Below are 16,756 nucleotides of genomic sequence, written 5' to 3'. Positions count from 1 at the left end.
AGGCAGGGAGCAGAGCTGGGATGGTGCTGTGGCCCCGCAGAGCTGCAGGCTGGGCTCCCCACCAGGGCCTGCTGGTCACACTGGTTTGGACTGGGCACGGGGCTGGGATTGAGCCCTGATCCTGCTCGGCTGGTTTGGGCCGAGAGCTGGACAGGGAACACACCTAAATCCCACAGGGAACGGGCACTGGGACACTCTGTAATCTGTGAGAGGGAGCTCGTTCCTGCCGGGAATGCTGTGCTTCCCAAAATCCAGCCAGGATGGGAACGAGGACTGGGATACTCTGTAATCTACAGGGAGGGAGATCATTCCTGCCGGGAATGCTGTGCTTCCCAAAATCCAGCCGGGATGGGAACGAGGACTGGGATACTCTGTAATCTACAGGGAGGGAGATCATCCCTGATGGGAATGCTGTGCTTCCCAAAATCCAGCCGGAATGGGAACGGGAATCAGGAATGGGGATTAGGATACTCTGTAATCTGTAGGGAGGGAGATCATTCCTGCCGGGAATTCTGTGCTTCCCAAATAAATCCAGCCAGGATCCCATCCCCAAGCACAGCACAGGGCTGCAGGGCCCAAACCCCGCTGTCCTTTTGGATCCAGGCAGTTTTTGCAGACGGTTCATTCCCATCACCATTGGAGCCCCTGGATGCTCCCTCAGGCCCCAAAACTCCGGGATTTTTTGGGAGGTTCTTGAGCTCCCTCCTTGTCCTCCTGCAGCTGCCCTGAGCCCTGGCCTGCCCAGGGACTGGAGGGGACAGAGTCACCCAGCCAAGCTGAGCTTCTCCCTACCCACCCCTTGTCCTGGGAGAGCGGCACATGGATAGACAGCATCCCATGGCCATCAATCCAGGGAATGTGCTCAGCCTTTGGGGGCTGGTGCTAGCTTTTCCCCAGTTCCAGCCTTTTCCCCAATTCCAGTTTCCTTCCCCAATCCCAGCCTGTGTCCCCAATTCCAGCCTCTTTCCCCAATTCCAGCCTCTTTCCCCAATCCGAGCCTCTTTTCCCAATCCCTGTCCCAATTCCCAGTCTGTCCCAATCCCAGCCTCTTTCCCCAGTTCCAGTTTCCTTCCCTAATCCGAGCCTCTTTCCCCAATCCCTGACCCAATCCCAATTTCCTTCCCCAATCCCAGCCTGTTTTTTCCCCCAATCCCAGCCTCTTTCCCAATCCCTGTCCCAATCCCAGACTCTTTTTCCCCAATCCCAGCCTTTTACCCTAATCCCAGCCTGTCCCAATTCCAGACTCTCTTCCCCCAATCCCAGCCCCTTCCCCCAATCCCTGACCCAATCCCAGCCTCTTTTTCCTCAATCCCAGTTTCTTTTCCCAATCCCAGCCTGTGCCAATTCCCAGCCTGTCCCAATCCCAAACACTTCCCCCAATCCCAGCCCCCTCCCGGATCCCTCCGGGGCGTTCCTTCCCGCCCTTCCGGCAGCACCACTCTGTCAAGGAAAGTCTGATAATCTCCCTAAGCCGATAATTACCCCTCTTTAATTACCCTGCATGCATAATTGCAGGCGGGAGCCTTTACGAGCCGTGTCAGCCTAATTACCTCAACAGGGCAAGACATCAAACCAGTTATCAACTCCCGCCGGGCTGCGCCTGCTCTTCCCTGGAACAGCATCCCAGACCACGGGGAGAACTGGGAAAAAGGGCGGCAGCATGGTTCGAGGTGGGAAAAAAACTCTGGGGAAACCCAGCAGAGGCTGGAAGGGTGGATAACAGCCAAAGCGCCCCAAAATCTCTCTCAGTCTTTTCCCGTGCCCGGAATGAAGGTGTCTGACTGCAGGGAGACTCCGGAGCTGCCGATCCCATAAAGCATCCCATCCCAATCCCGATCCCAATCCCAATCCCAATCCCAGCTCAATCCCATAAAAGCGCTTTTCCTCAGGCCGGAGCTGCTGATCCCATAAAGGATCCCATAAATTCCGGGCACCTGTTGGCACCTCCTACCCGCAAAGGCTCAGCCCCGGCTCAGGGCTCAGGGAACATTCCAGTCCCACTGCCTGGAATCCTGCGGTAGGAACCCGGGAAGAACCCCCAGACCCCAAACGGGCAAAATCCCAGAGTTCCCAGCATGGGAAAACCCTCGGGAATTAGCTCCTTCCCACGGATCTGCTCCCGGGAGCTGGGAATTAGGGCAGCCACAGGGAGGAGATCCTAATCTGATCCCAATCGGCCCCAAACTCCTCAGAGAACTCCCCGGACCAGCCTGGGATATTTTGGGATATTTGGGGATATTCTGTGCACCCTAAACGCAGAGGGGGGGAGGGCTGGAAAAGAAAAGCCCGAGAGGGATAAAAACAGGGAACATCCACTGCTGCTGCTGCTCGCTAATTGCTTGTGGCTTCAAAAATCTGGGGCAGCAGTTTGGGCTGGAAAATGAATATTTAGTTGGGTGTTCATAAAGGATGCAAACCCCGCGTGGGCGGGAATGGCTCCCGACGCGCTCGGAGCGGCCTGAGGGGACAGAACCGCCTGGGTTCCCTCGGTTCCCAGCTTCCCTTTGGAAAGGAGCAGGGGGAAAAATGAGAGTTCTGCTGTGGCCCGAGGGCTGGGAAAGCCGAGCGGGCAGGGATTTTCCCTGGAGAGCAGGAGGAGCGGATCCCCCGCGGAGGCCAAATCCCAAAGCTGAGCGGGGATCCGAGATTGGGGTCAGGAGCTGAGCAGGGCACTGGGACAGCTGGGGGAGCTGCGTGCCCAGGGCTGGGAGCTGGGCGGGCCTGGGGCCAGCTGGCCTCCCTCTGACCATCCCTGTCCATCCCTGTCCCTCTGTCCATCTCTGTCCATCCCTGTCCCTCAGTCCATCCCTGTCCATCCCTGTCCATCCCTGTCCCTCTGTCCATCCCTGACAATCTCTATCTCTGTCCAACTCTGTCCCTCGCTGTCCACCCCTGTCCCTCCCTGTCCATCCCTGTCCAACTCTGTCCCTCCCTGTCCACCCCTGTCGACCCCCGTCCTTCCCTGTCCCTCCCTGTCCCTCCCTATCCCTCCCTGTCCATTTCTGTCCACCCCTGTCCATCACTGTCTCTCCCTGTCCCTCCCTGTCCATCCCTGTCCCTCCCTGCCCACCCCAGTCAATTCCTGTCCATCCCTGTCCCTCTCTGCCCACTTCTGTCCCTCCCTGTCCACCCCTGTCCATTTCTGTCCATCCTGTCCCTCCCTGTCCCTCCCTCCCCCGGGGATCACTTTCCCGGGCCGTTAACCGGTCCAGCCCAGCCGCCCCCTCGCTCCGCTTGTCCCCCGCGCGGGCAGAGCTCCGGGCCGGAGGAGGAGGCAGAGCGGCTCGGGGCTCGGCTGGCCATGGCCGCGGAGCTGCCCGGGGAGCGCACGCTGCGCCTGCAGCACGGGAACCGCATCGAGGCCGTGTGCGTGCTGGGCAGCGCCGTGCGCGCCGATGTGCACGGGTGAGGCACCCCGAGCGCCTTCCTCCTCCTCCTCCTCCTCCTCCTTGCTCCTTGCTTTCCCCTCTTTATCCCTTTGGGAATCCCTGCTCCTCCTTTTCCCTCTGCTTTCCCAAACCCCACAGCTGCTGGGTAGCCACGTCCGCACTGACCTCTTCGGATGAGAGTGACCCCAAACGCCCCTTCCTTCTCCTTCTGCTCCACCTTTCTCCTCACCTTTCCCCCCTCTTTATCCCTCTGGGAACCCCTGCTCCTCGTTTTCCCTCTGCTTTCCCAAACCCCACAGCTGCTGGGTAGCCACGTCCGCACTGACTTCTTTGGATGAGAGTGACCCCAAACGCCCCTTCTTTCTCCTTCTGCTCCACCTTTCTCCTCATCTTTCCCCCGTTTATCCCTTTGGGAACCCCTGCTCCTTCTTTTCCCTCTGCTTTCCCAAACCCCACAGCTGCCACGTCCATACCAACCTTTTCGGGTCAGAGGGACCCCAAACACCCCCTCCTTCTCCTTCTGCACCTTGCTCCTTGCTTTCCCCCTGTTTATCCCTCCGGGAATCCCTGCTCCTCCTTTTCCCTCTGCTTTCCCAAACCCCACAGCTGCTGGGCAGCCCTGTCCACGCTGATGTCCACAGGTGAGAGGGACTCCAAAACTTCCTTTTCTCCTCCTTCTTCACCTTTCTCCTCAACTTTCCCTCCTCTCTATCCCTCTGGGAATCCCTGCTCCTCATTTTTCCTTCTGCAAATCCCTGCTCCTTGTCTTCCCTCTGCTCTCCCAAACCCCACAGCTGCCATGTCCATGCCAACCTCTTCGGGTGAGAGAGACACCAAACTCCCCTTCCTTCTCCTCCTTCTGCTCCACCTTTCTCCTCACCTTTCCCCGTTTATCCTTCTGCCAATCCCTGCACCTCCTTTTCCCTCTGTTTTCCCAAACCCCACAGCTGCTGGGCAGCCACGTCCACGTCAATGTCCCCAGGTGAGAAAGACCCCAAACACCCCTTCCTCCTCCTCCTCCTCCACCTTTCTCCTCACCTTTCCTCTCTGTTTCTCCTTCTGCAAATCCCTGCTCTTCATTTTCCTTCTGCTCTCCCAAACCCCACAGATCAGCGGGGGCCCCAAAACTCCCTTTCGTCCTCCACTTCCACCTTTCTCCTTCCTTTTCCCCCAGTTTATCCTTCCAGGAATCCCCGCTCCTCCTTTTCCCCTCTTCTTTTCCCAAACCCTCATTTTCCCCTCCGCTTTCCCTGCTCCTCGTTTTTCCCTCTGCTTTCCCAAACCCTCCTTTTCCCTCTGCTATCCCAAACCCTCCTTTTCCCTCTGCTTTCCCAAACCCTCATTCTCCCCTCCGCTTTCCCTGCTCCTCATTTTTCTCTCTGCTTTCCCAAACCTTCATTTTTCCCTATGAAACCCCACGGCCCTGACCAGTTTGACATAATTTGTGGGCCAAACCCTTCCCGAGCTTTGCAAATCCGCACAAATCCCTGGAAAGCTTTGACCATCCATGCATTTACCCCCAGTCCACGCTGGCTCTGATCCGCTGTGGGATCCAAGGACATCCTGGAAAACTCCAGAGAGCAGAGGGAACAGCAGGAGCCGCAGGGAGGGACTGCAAAGGAAGAAAGGAAGGGAAGAATGCAGGATCCCAAAATCTTGGGAAAGTGGGAAATCCCCACAGCTCCAACCCTGCTCCCCTGAAACAAACCCAGCACTGAACTCTGGGATAATTATTCCCCCAGAGGGAAAGAAAAGCTGGAAAGCTCATTCCAGGGTTAATTCTGGTCCGTGCAAATCTTGCCCTCGACATTCAAGCCGAGCAGCGCAGTCATGGCTCCCCTGGCCCCTCTCCAGGGCAAAGCTCTTCCCAGTGGGATCCCCAGATCCAAGAAACCAGGAAACCAAACCAGTTTCTCCGTGTGTAATTAAAAGCAATTTAAAGATTTAAGGAACACCCAGGCGGGAGAGAAGGAGTGCTCGGATTTCCTCCCCCCTTCCCTAAACTCAGCTTTGGTGGGACTGGCGGCATCCGAGAAACCTGAGCAATGCAAGGTCTCGGGTGTCGGGGCAAAGAGCCCGAAAATAATAACCTGGAAAGGCAGGGAAATTTGGGAAAAGGAGCTGGGAGAGGGATGGGGAAGAACAAGGGAACATCAGTCTTGGAGCAGGGTAGTGCTGGCATAAAATCCCCCAAAATGAGAGCATCCCATGGAAAAGTCTCTCGGAGGGATGGCCATGGCGTTTTGAGGAGCTTTAAACACCAGGGGGAAAACAAACAGGGATTTCTCCCTGGAAGTGGCAATCCCAGCTCAGCACCCAGGGTTTGGTTGGGATTATTACAAATCCTAATCTGCAGCAATGGCTGAAAACATTGTGGGGCTGAGTCAGCTCCAAACCCAGGATCATTCCTGTTCCCAGGCAGGGAGAGGGGCAGAAAGGTACTGGATTTCCCCATGGAAGTGCCAATCCCAGCTCAGCACCCAGAATTTGGTTGGGATTATTCCAGATCCTAATCTGCAGCGATGGCCAAAACCACTGTGGGGCTGAGCTAGCCCCAAATCCAGGATCATTCCTGTTCCCAGGAGGGGAGCAGGGCAGTAAAGTGCTGGATTTATGCATGGAAGTGTCAACCCTGGGGGCCACAAACATTTGTAGAGCTGAGCTGGCCCCAAATCCAGGCTCATTCCTGTTCCCAGGCAGGGAGCAAGGCAGGAAAGTGCCAGCGGTCAGCGTGGAGACGCCGGCGTGGCCAGCCTTGGCCGTGCCGTGAATCCCAGCAGGAATGCCGTGTTTTCCCTGCAAATCCCTGGGAATTTGGGTGTTTCTGGCAGGGCTGCCCCCGCCGGAGCTGTGGCATTTGGGGTGAAGCACACGGAGGGGGTGAGCGTGGAGGTGCTGCTGCGGGGCTGCGCCGAGCCCGAGCCTGTGGCCAGCTCTGGGACAAAGTGGCCACTGCACGAGGGGACAGCGCTGAGGGTCAGCATGAGCCAGGCCAGCTCTGAGGTCAATGACAACAAGGTGAGGAGCGGGATGGATTCCTGGGATCCTGGGGAGTGGGATGGATTCTGGGGAGTGGGATGGATCCCAGTGGGATGGATGCAGGTAGTGGGATGGATCCAGGGAGTGGGATGGATCCAGGGATTTGGATTGATCCTGGGAGTGGGATGGATCCTGGGGAGTGGGATGGATCTCGGGATTGGGATGGATCAAGGGATTGGGATAGATCCTGGGGAGTGGGATGGATCCAGGGAGTGGGATGGATCAAGGGATTGGGATAGATCCTGGGGAGTGGGATGGATCCAGGGAGTGGGATGAATGCCAGGAGTGGGATGGATCCAGGGAAGTGGGGCCTCCACAGAGGGAGATCTCCTTCCCCACCATGGCGTTCGGGGTTTGCAGGTCACTGTCAGCTTCTACGCCGAGGGAGGGAAGCCAATCAACCAGGCTGGGGTGTTCCTCACTGGCATTGGTGAGTCAGGAGGCTCTGTGTCCATCCCCATCCCTTGGGGCCTGGAGCAGGGATGGGATGGGAATGGGGATGGAAATGGGGGTGGGAATGGGGATAGCAAACCCAAGTTTGCGGGGTCTGGGGCAGGTCTCACATCCATCCAGGATCCATCCCCTTGGAGCCCGGACGAGGGATGGGGATGGCAAACCCAAATTTGCGGGGTCTAGGTGGTTCTGCACCCACCCACCCTTTCCACGCCCTGGGATGAAGGTGGGCTCTGTCCCCGCAGGGATCTCCCTGGACGTGGATGCAGATCAGGATGGAGTGGTGGAGAAGAACAGCCCCAACAAGGTACCTCAGCCTCCCCCAGTGCACAGAAAACCCGTGGGATCAATGGATCCCGAGCCAGCTGAGCCCCGCGGGTGTTTCAGGCGAGCTGGGCCTGGGGACCCGAGGGCCACGGGGCCATCCTGCCGGTCAGCTGCGACAAGGAGTTCCCCTTCGTGCCACCCTCCGACTGTGACCACCAGCACATCTTCGACAAGGAAGGTGATTTTCAAAAGGATTTTTTGCGGCTCTTGAAAACCCTTCAGCATTCCCCACCGTCCCCTCTCCATGACCTCTCCAAGGCAGAACCAGGTCGGGAACCAGCTGCTCCCCACAGCTGCCGAGTCAGCTTCCCACAGGCGAATTTCTGCGGGAGGAACGCTGAGCGGGGCACGGAGGCAGGGCTGGGAACAGCCGAGCTTGCAGGGCTGGCGCGGCGTGGGCTGGGGATGCTTCACGCGGGTGGAAGGAGCTCGGGGCAAGGCAGCTAGGAATCCACCCAGCCGTTCCTGGAAATCCCAACCCACGCGGAGCCAGCGGGATGGCGAGGTCACGGAGAGGCCATGCCGGGACAGGCAGGGAGGACGAAAGGGAAAAAGGACATTTGGGGTCGGAGCCCGTGAGGTGCTGGCTCTGGGGGTGTTCCCAGGTCACCAAGGGAAGAGCAGGTTTTTTGGGAAGGGGATCCAGACTCCAGGAGAGCACGGCTGACACCGCCAGATGTGCTTTGTGTGCCCCCAGATGTGCTGGACATGGCCCCGATGGTGCTGAGGACGGAGGGACCCCAGCGCCTGCCTCGTGGCTATGAGATTGTGCTCTGGGTGTCTGCGGGTGACGCCGATAACGTCGGGGTGTTCCACGTGCAGAGTAAGGCCCTCCTCCCCTTCCTCTGCTTCTTCTCCTTCCCGCCCTGTCTCTTCCTCACCCACCATCCTGCCTCTTCTTCCTCTTCCCCTTCCTTTTCTGCCCCTTCCTCCCCTTCCCATTCTTCCTCCAACCCTCCCTCTTCTGCCCTTTCCTCCTCTTCCCCTTTCCCTTTCTTCCTCTTCCTCTTCTTTCCTTTCCCCCTCTTCCTTTTCCTCGCCTTCCTCTTCTTCCTCCTCTTCCCCTTCCTTTTCTGCCCCTTCCTCCTTTTCCCCTTTCCCGTTCTTCCTCTTCCCCTTCCTCCTTTGCTTCTTCGTCTTCTGTCCTTTCCCCCTTTTCCTTTTCCTCCCCTTCCTCTTTATCCTCCTCTTCCTCTTCCTCCTCTTCCCCTTCCTTTTCTGCCCCTTCCCCCTCTTCCCATTCTTCCTCTCCCCTTCTCTCTTCTGCCCCTTCCTCCTTTTCCCCTTTCCCCTTCTTCCTCTTCCTCTTCCCCTCTTCCTCTTCTCCTTACTCCTCCTCTCCGATGTTTTTGGGATCCCCAAAGCCCTTTCCAAGCCCCTAGGGATGGCGGCACTGTCCTCCCATGGAGGAGCAGGAACTCCACAAGGACCTCTTCCCAAGGGCTGCTCCATCCAAGGAAAGGCTGAGATGTCTTCCCTCATCCTCCTCATCCACAACAAAATCCCAAATCCCTTAATGCCTGCTTCTCACAGCTGGATCTCCACAGAGGTGGAGAAACTCTGGCGCAGCAGGAGCATGGGAGCTCCTTGCCTGAGGAAATGGGCTCGAATCCCAGCAAAACCTCGGGATTTTCCCGTTTTCCCCTCTCCCTGCTGGCAGATCCCTTCTTCGGGCAGCGCTACGTGCAGGTGCTGGGCCGCCGCAAGCTGTTCCACGCCGTGCCCTATCCCGGCAGCGCCGCCGAGCTCGACTTCTTCGTGGAGGGGCTGCGCTTTCCTGACGAAACCTTCCCCGGGCTGGTGTCCATCCACGTCAGCCTCCTGGAGACCCTGGCCGAGGTCTGGGAACTCCAGGGAATGGGATGGCGACGGCACGGAGAGCGATCGCATGGACCGATCCCAAAAACGGCGTGGGGGAGGGGGTTTGGGGGGAACGGTGTGCAGGAAGTCCCTGATTCCTGATTGCTCCCTCAGGGCATCCCGCACTCCCCGATCTTCACAGACACGGTGCTGTTCCGGGTGGCTCCGTGGATCATGACCCCCAACACGCTGGCCCCAGTGAACCTCTTTGTCTGCAGGTATGGGCAGGGCTTTCCAGACCCACCAGGGCTGGGGAGATGCTGGGAACAGGGAATGTCCATCTTGTGGTGTTGGGAACAGGGAATGTCCATCCTTCGGTGCTGGGAACAGGGAATGTCCATCCTGTGGTGTTGGGAACAGGGAACGTCCATCCTTTCCATTGTTTCCATCCGTTGGTGCTGGGAACAGGAAATGTCCATCCTTGCCATCCTTTGGTGCTGGGAACAGGGAATGTCCATCCTTCCCATGCTTTCCATCCTTTCCATCCTTTCCATCCTTTCCATCCTTTCCATCCTTCCCATCCTTCCCATGCTTTCCATCCTTTGGTGCTGGGAACAGGGAATGTCCATCCTTCCCATCCTTCCCATGCTTTCCATCCTTTGGTGCTGAGAACGGGGAATGTCCATACTTTCCACCCTTTCCATCCTTTCCATCCTTGGTTCTGGGAACAGGGAATGTCCATCCTTTCCATCCTTTCCATCCTTCCCATCCTACCCACCCTTCCCTCCTTTCCCAGCATGAAGGACAACTACCTGTTCACCAAGGAGATCCAGAGCCTGGTGGCCAAGGCTGGCTGCAAGCTGAAGATTTGCTTCGGTTACATCAACCGTGGGGACCGCTGGATGCAGGTAGGGGGGCTCCAAAAACCGGGAAAACTGGGAAAACCCTTCCCTGCCAGCACCCCAGGTGGATTCCCTCGATTCTCCAGGATGAGATTGAGCTCGGCTACACCCAGGCTCCCCACAAGAGCTTCCCGGTGGTGCTGGATTCCCCTCGGGAGAGAGGCTTGGAGCAACTCCCAGTCAAGGAACTGCTGGTAAGAGAAAGATTCCCTGCATTCCCTGGGGAGTGGCTCCCAGTGTTTATTCCCAGCCCATGTTCCCAATCCTAAAATCCTCCTTGCACTCAGCTGCATGGAATTGCCTGGAAAATGAGATTTTAACAGCTCTGCATGGAGTTTCCCTCCCATCCTCCGCCAGCCTCGCTCCTCCCTCGATGCCTCATCCCAAAAACCTTTGATCCAGAGGGTGCTGGAGGAGCTGACGCCTCTGGGAATGAAAGGCTCCTGCCAAGCTCTGGGATGGGATTCCTTCCCCCTGAGCATCCCAGGGATGGGCTGGGTTTTCCTTTCCCCCTCTGTGCCTGGGAATATCCGGCAGATTCCGAGCAGGAGAGGAGCAATTCACATCCTGGGAAGAGAACGGGATGCAGCCAGCACCAGGAACATCCCTGTGGGCTCCTTGGCCAGGGAAAAGAGCATGGCAAGCCAGGGATGAGGTGTTTTGGGACAGCCCAGCATGGAGAAAGCCTGGATCAAGTGATCCCTTTGGGATTCTGCCATGGGGAAAGGGCAGGACATCCCCAGGCAGGAATGGGAATCAAGGACAAGTCCCAGCTTTTGTCCCTTTGGGGAAGGTCGAGGGCTTTCGGGAGCGCTGGAATCCATCGCTCCTCATGCCTGGCATGAGTACATCCAGTCCCAGACTCATCCGGAGGGGCGGGAATAGCGAATCCGCCGCTCGGATTGCCCTCTTTAGGAATTGCTCTGCTTCATATTTAGGGCAGCAATTTCAGCCTTGGGAGCCGCTAACACATTATCCTCCAATTTCTGCTCTGAAGCCTCCCCTAATCCCCACCCCGATGTTTCCAATCTCATTTTCCAGCTAGGAACACAAGCCCCGAGCCCCTGGAAGCCCATGCCAGGGAAAAAGGAGACGGGAGGGAATTATCCCCTGAAAATCAGTGTGGAACTGATAGGCCTTGGATGCGACCTGCGGACCTGGGATGAACCAGAGCCCTGACAGTTGAAACCGGGCGGGCTCCGTGGGTTTATTAAACTGAAATGAGTCGGGAGCAGGTGCTCCGTGCTCATCCCTCCCTCAGCACCCGCAGAGAAGGGATCTGATCCCAGCCATCCCCCAGAAATGCACCCCAAAAACATCCGGGGAGCCTTGGGAAAGCGGTGCTCTCTCTATCCCGGCATCTCCAAACACCCTGGATTTCAAAGGGAATTTCCAGGTGGAAGTTGCCCACCCTCAGGTCTCCCTGCTGGTTTTTTCTGACCTGTATGTTTGGTTTATCCCTATGGAAACCCAGCCCTGATAAGTGACTAGGATTTAACTCAAACCTGAGGGACACCTGATCCCATCCCAGGGGCTGCTGGAGCTCCAAGCCTGCATTGCCTCCAACGGAGAGCGGAGAGACCGGGATTTGGATCCCAGCTTTGGAGAGCAGGGACAGCAGGATTTGGATCCTGTCTTTGGAGAAAGGGGAGAGCAGGATTTGGATCCCATCTTTGGAGAGCAGGATTTAGATCCCATCCTCAGAGAGTGGGGACAGCAGGATTTGGATCCCATCCCTGTAGAATGGGATTTGGATCCCATCCCTGGAGAGCAGGGAAAGCAGGATTTGGATCCCATCCCCTGGAGAGAGTGGAGAGCAGGATTTGGATCCCATCTTTGGAGAGCAGGGACAGCAGGGTTTGGATCCTATCCTTGGAGAGCAGGATTTGGATGCCGTCCCTGTAGAATGAGATTTGAATCCCATCCCCGCCATTTCTGCCTGGTTTTTAACGCTCCCTCGGGCTCTGGCACACGGAGCCAAGAACTAATTACCCCTGCACGCACAGCACCTCAATCTCAGATATTTAAGTCCTGGAAATCAGGGCTTAAGCAGGATTTAAGTGCCGTGCAGCCCTCGGGGTGGCTCTTAGCCGGGGCACAGTCACCCTCAGGGGCTGGAGCTCGTCTCCCTCCCGGAGCCATCCAGGAACTCCTCCGGGGCTGCCTAATGAGCTTAATGTGGCCACTTAAACCTGCGATAACACAGGAGATCTGGCCCCAGCTCCAGGCCTCGGCTCTGCTCCCAGAATGTGCCGTTTATTCCTGGATTGTGCCTTTTATTCCTGAGCCTCCGTGACCTGCAGATCTTCCTCCTCCTGCCTTTCCTTTCCTTTCCTTTCCTTTCCTTTCCTTTCCTTTCCTTTCCTTTCCTTTCCTTTCCTTTCCTTCCCTTCCCTTCCCTTCCCTTCCCTTCCCTTCCCTTCCCTTCCCTTCCCTTCCCTTCCCTTCCCTCAAACTTCCCTCAAACTTCCCTGAAATTACCCTTAAGCTTCCCTTCCGTTTTCACTCTGGACAGGCCTCACTCTTGGTGTCCTCACCCACCCAGCAGGGGAAAGAAAACCCATTTGGGATTTGGGATTTGGGATTCAGGGCCATTCCTCTTTCCCCAGGGCCCCGATTTCGGCTACGTGCACAAGGAGCCCCTGTTTGAGGCCGTGGCCAGCCTGGACTCCTTCGGGAATGTGGAGGTCAGTCCACCCGTGGCTGTGGCCGGCAAGGAGTATCCCTTGGGAAGGATCCTCATCGGCAGCAGCTTCCCCACGTAAGACAAGAGGCAAACACGGATTTGGGAAAAGCACAGATTTGGGAAAAACACAGGTTTGGGAAAAGCATGGATTTGGGAGCAAAGGCTCAACAAGCGCCCTGAAATGTCATCCAAACCGGATTAATTGGGTTAATTAGACACTCCCAGGCTGCTCCACCTCGGTGGCAGCGATGCCTTGATGGCTTACCTAAAACAGAGGCTAGACAAAGTGAGGAGGATAAAAAGCAGATTAATTATTAGAGGCCTTATTAAAGGCCTTATTAAAGGTCTCTAAGGTGCATTTAGGGCAAAGAAGCCTACTTGAGAGGCTACACCCAAAATGGACAGCGAGTCACGAGTTTTTTGTATTTTATAAGTTCTGTCCATTTGCATATCAAGCCCTAATCCTCCAATCACACCTTCAGGTGATGATGTCATTACTCCAAATTTGCTCCCCCCAATTAATTCACTGCTGTTTGCATATTTTGGGGCTCTGAGGCAGCAAAGTGTCTTTGGATTTCCACCTGAGAGGAATCATTTTGTCTAAAATGCTGGGAGCAAGCAGTTTAGCACCCTTATGGAGTCCAGGGTCATACACTAAAACCACAGACACACAAAAATACAGACGCTAAAAATCCTAATGCATCGTCATTGATATCCCGACGGGAATCTCCCGCAGATCCGGCGGCAGGAGGATGACCCGGCTGGTGCGGGATTTCCTCTTCGCCCAGCGCGTCCAGGCGCCCGTGGAGCTCTACTCTGACTGGCTGGCCGTGGGCAACGTCAACGAGTTCGTCACCTTTGTCCCCACCTCTGACAAAAAGGTACCCAGAGCCCTCATCCTGCTCCAGGTTCCTGTCCTGGGATATTAATCCCATCTAGAAAACCCCAGGGGTCACTCCTGTGACACCCCCGGCTTGGGGTTCATTCCTGACCCCAAAATGACCCCAAAATGAGGGATCTGAACCCAAAGAAGGGACTTGCTGGGCTGTTCATGAACTCAGAGGGAAGGGGAAAGATGCCTGCAGAGGTATCTAAGAAATCCCAGCCCCAAATTCCTGGGGCTTTGCAGTGGCTCAGCATCTCCCAGAGGTTTTCAGAGCAGTTTTCTTTCCTCTAGCATGGCTTTTCCTTCTCCTGACACGGATTTTTCCCTCAGGGAAACCAAGCCTTGACCTGGATGGTTCAAAAAAAGGGAATATTTATGCCCACATGCTTTCAGAACATTTCTCTCCCCTTTGCCATGGTTTTTGTTGGTTCTGAAATGGATTTTTCCCTCAGGGAAACCAAGCCTTGACCCTGATGGCTCAAAAAAAGGAATACTTATGCCCACATGTTTTCAGAACATTTCTCTTCCCTCTGTCGTGGCTTTTGCTGCTTCTCACACAAATCTCTCCCTCAGGGAAACTGAGCCTTGATCTGGATGGCTCAAAACAGGAATATTTATGGCCATAGACACTCTGTGGGTTAAAAAAGGCACTCAATAACAGCAGAAATGCACTAAATAACAGCAAGAAGGCACTAAATAACCGCAAAAAAGGCATTCATAACAGTAAAATCACCTGATTTTTAGAGTTCAGGAGGTTGAGCTCAGGTTCTTTGCAAAAAGGACCCAAAAAGGTGCCTCAGGGGTGACCCAGGCTGTGTTTCCCCAGCGATTCCGGATGCTGCTGGCCAGCCCTGCCGCCTGCTACCGGCTCTTCCGCGAGAAGCAGAAGGAGGGCCAGGGAGAAGCCACCATGTTCAAAGGCAAGGGGACAGGGCTGGTGGCAGCTGGGAGCACACGGGGACATGGTCCGTCCTTCAGCGGGATGCCTGCGCGCCGCCCCGGCCTCCCCCGGCCCTATTTCGGGAAAGTGAGTGGGATGCAGGGATAAAGGCCTCGGCGTGGAGGGGATGTTTGCTCCCCAGGATGGAGATTTGGGAAATGCCAGCGGGGCTCCGGCACGGAGAGGGACAACTGGTGGCTCTGCTGGCCCCCGGAATTAGCACAGGATTGTTTCTTTCTAGTTGGGATTTGGATCCATGGTGGGGTTGGGAGAACCCCGTGTGCTCTGTCTGTATCTCTGAGGGTTTCTCAAGGTCACTGAGGGAACCTGGCTGTCCCCAAACTGGAGGTGACCCCATGGAGGGGGATGATCCTCTGTGGAGCAAATTCTCCATGGAGCAAATTCTCCATGGAGCAAATTCTCCACGGAGCAAATTCCGCCCATCATTCCTGTGGGCAGCAGGATGCAGGACAGGACTTATCCAATGCTCTTTTCCAATTTCCTTCCCTCAGTTTCCCAAGCCTTGTCCCCAGTCCCAGCAAAATGGGATTTTTGGGGGCTTTTTCCACCTCTATGCCCCATCTCAAGCCAGCGCTGCTGGATTTTGAGGGGGTCTTGCCCTTTTAGGGTACTCAGGGACAGACACCAAACGAGTCACCATCAACAAGGTCCTCTCCAATGACGTCCTGGCACAGCAGAACCAGTACGTCCAGGTAATCCTCGATATTCCGGGTTCTAATCCCAATTTCTGGCAATGACCACTGCGGGGAGTGGTGGATTTTGGCTCTGCTCCGTCCCCTCCAGCGCTGCATCGACTGGAACAGGGATATCCTCAAGAAGGAGCTGGGGCTGCAGGAGGAGGACATCATCGACCTGCCGGCCCTCTTCAAGCTGGACAAGCAGGGCAAAGCCATCCCCTACTTCCCCAACATGGTGAGGGGGACGAGGCCCCAACGTTTTCCTAAGAAACACCAAAAAAACAAAAAAAATCAGCTGTGTAGAGAAAGGAAATATCTCCGGGATAAGCATGGGGCTAACAAAGCTCGGTAGCTTTGTGATGCAGTGAGGTTTTGAGGCAAAAAAAGTGGTGAAATCGCAAAGTGAGGTGTGTTTTGCCAGGATGAGCTGCCAGAGTTGTCCCCCCCCCAAAAAAAGGAAATATCTCCAGGGTAAACACAGGTCTTACTGAGCTTGGTGGCTTTGTGGTGCAGTGGGGTTTTGAGACAAAAAAGCAGTGAAACTGAGGCATGTTTTAGCAACAAAAAAGGGGGATTCTGCTGAATTTGGCATTCTGAAGGAGGACAGCTGCAACAAACAGTGCTGGGGAGAGTGCAGGAGACCAACGTCTTCCTTTTGGCAAAGCTGGAGTGGTGAAATTGCAAGGGGTGAGGTGTGTTTTCCCAGGATGAGTCCCTGAAGTTGTCCCCCACAAAAAAATCAGCTGTCTAGAGAAAGGAAATATCTGCGGGATAAAGACAAGTCTAACTCAGCTTGGTGGCTTTGTGGTGCAGTGGGGTTTTGAGGCAAAAAAGCAGTGAAACTGCAAGGGGTAAGGTGTGTTTTAATGACAAAAAAGGGGAATTCTGCTGGATTTGGAATCCTGAGGGAGGGTAGCTGCAAAAAGCAGCACAAGGAGGGTGGAGGTGACCAACACCTTCCCTTTGGCTTCGACCCTCGCTGATGTCACCCCGCAGGTCACCATGCTGGTGCTGGCCCAGGACCTGGGCATCCCCAAGCCCTTTGGGCCCATAGCCGGGGGCGAGTGCTGCCTGGAGCGGCGGATCCGTGCGCTGCTGGAGCCGCTGGGGCTGCGCTGCCGCTTCCTGGAGGACGTGGCCTCCTACCACGGCAGCCTGGGCGAGGTGCGCTGCGGCACCAGCGTGCAGCGCCGGCCCTTCGCCTTCAAATGGTGGCACTTCGCCCCTTAGACCTTCTCCTCCTCTTCCTCTACCTCCTCCTCATCCTCCTCTTCCTGCTCCTCTTCCTCCTCTTCCCTCCATTTTTGGATCAATGTCCAGTGCCGGCCCTTCACCTTCAAATGGTGGCACTTCACCTCCTAGACCTTCTCCTTCTCTTCCTTCTCCTCTTCCTCCTCCTTTTCCTCCTCTTCCCTCCATCTTTGCACCAACATCCAGCACCAGCCCTTCACCCTCAAATGGTGGCACGTCGCCCCTTAGACTTTCTCCTCCTCTTCCCCTTCCTCCTCCTCTTCCTCTTCCTCCTCCTCTTCCCTCCATTTTTGCATCAATGTCCAGTGCCAGCCCTTTGTCTTCAACTGGTGGCACTTCACCCCCTAGACCTTCTCCTCCTCTTCCTCTACCTCCTCCTCTTCCT

General features: G+C 56.0%; 1 protein-coding gene across 1 annotated transcript; it reads left to right on the top strand.

The window, feature by feature from the left end:
* The first annotated feature begins 3,301 nt into the window (after positions 1–3,301).
* LOC146428394 (protein-arginine deiminase type-2-like) lies at positions 3,302–16,481 on the top strand. The gene is made up of 16 exons (XM_085080380.1): positions 3,302–3,405; positions 6,221–6,407; positions 6,789–6,858; positions 7,127–7,188; positions 7,269–7,386; positions 7,906–8,031; positions 8,869–9,047; positions 9,183–9,286; positions 9,805–9,916; positions 9,997–10,104; positions 12,520–12,671; positions 13,333–13,477; positions 14,309–14,402; positions 15,050–15,135; positions 15,227–15,355; positions 16,117–16,481. Exons 1-16 carry the CDS (start codon positions 3,302–3,304, stop codon positions 16,348–16,350), a joined length of 2,010 nt encoding a protein of 669 aa, XP_084936506.1. The 3' UTR covers positions 16,351–16,481.
* The last annotated feature ends 275 nt before the right edge of the window (positions 16,482–16,756 follow it).

Source organism: Lichenostomus cassidix, chromosome 21 (assembly GCF_008360975.1).
Source record: "Lichenostomus cassidix isolate B80296 chromosome 21, HeHo_3.0, whole genome shotgun sequence".
In the NCBI taxonomy this organism is placed as follows: domain Eukaryota; kingdom Metazoa; phylum Chordata; class Aves; order Passeriformes; family Meliphagidae; genus Lichenostomus; species Lichenostomus cassidix.
The sequence above is the reverse complement of the archived record's forward strand: the minus strand, read 5'-3'. Positions and strand labels throughout refer to the sequence as shown.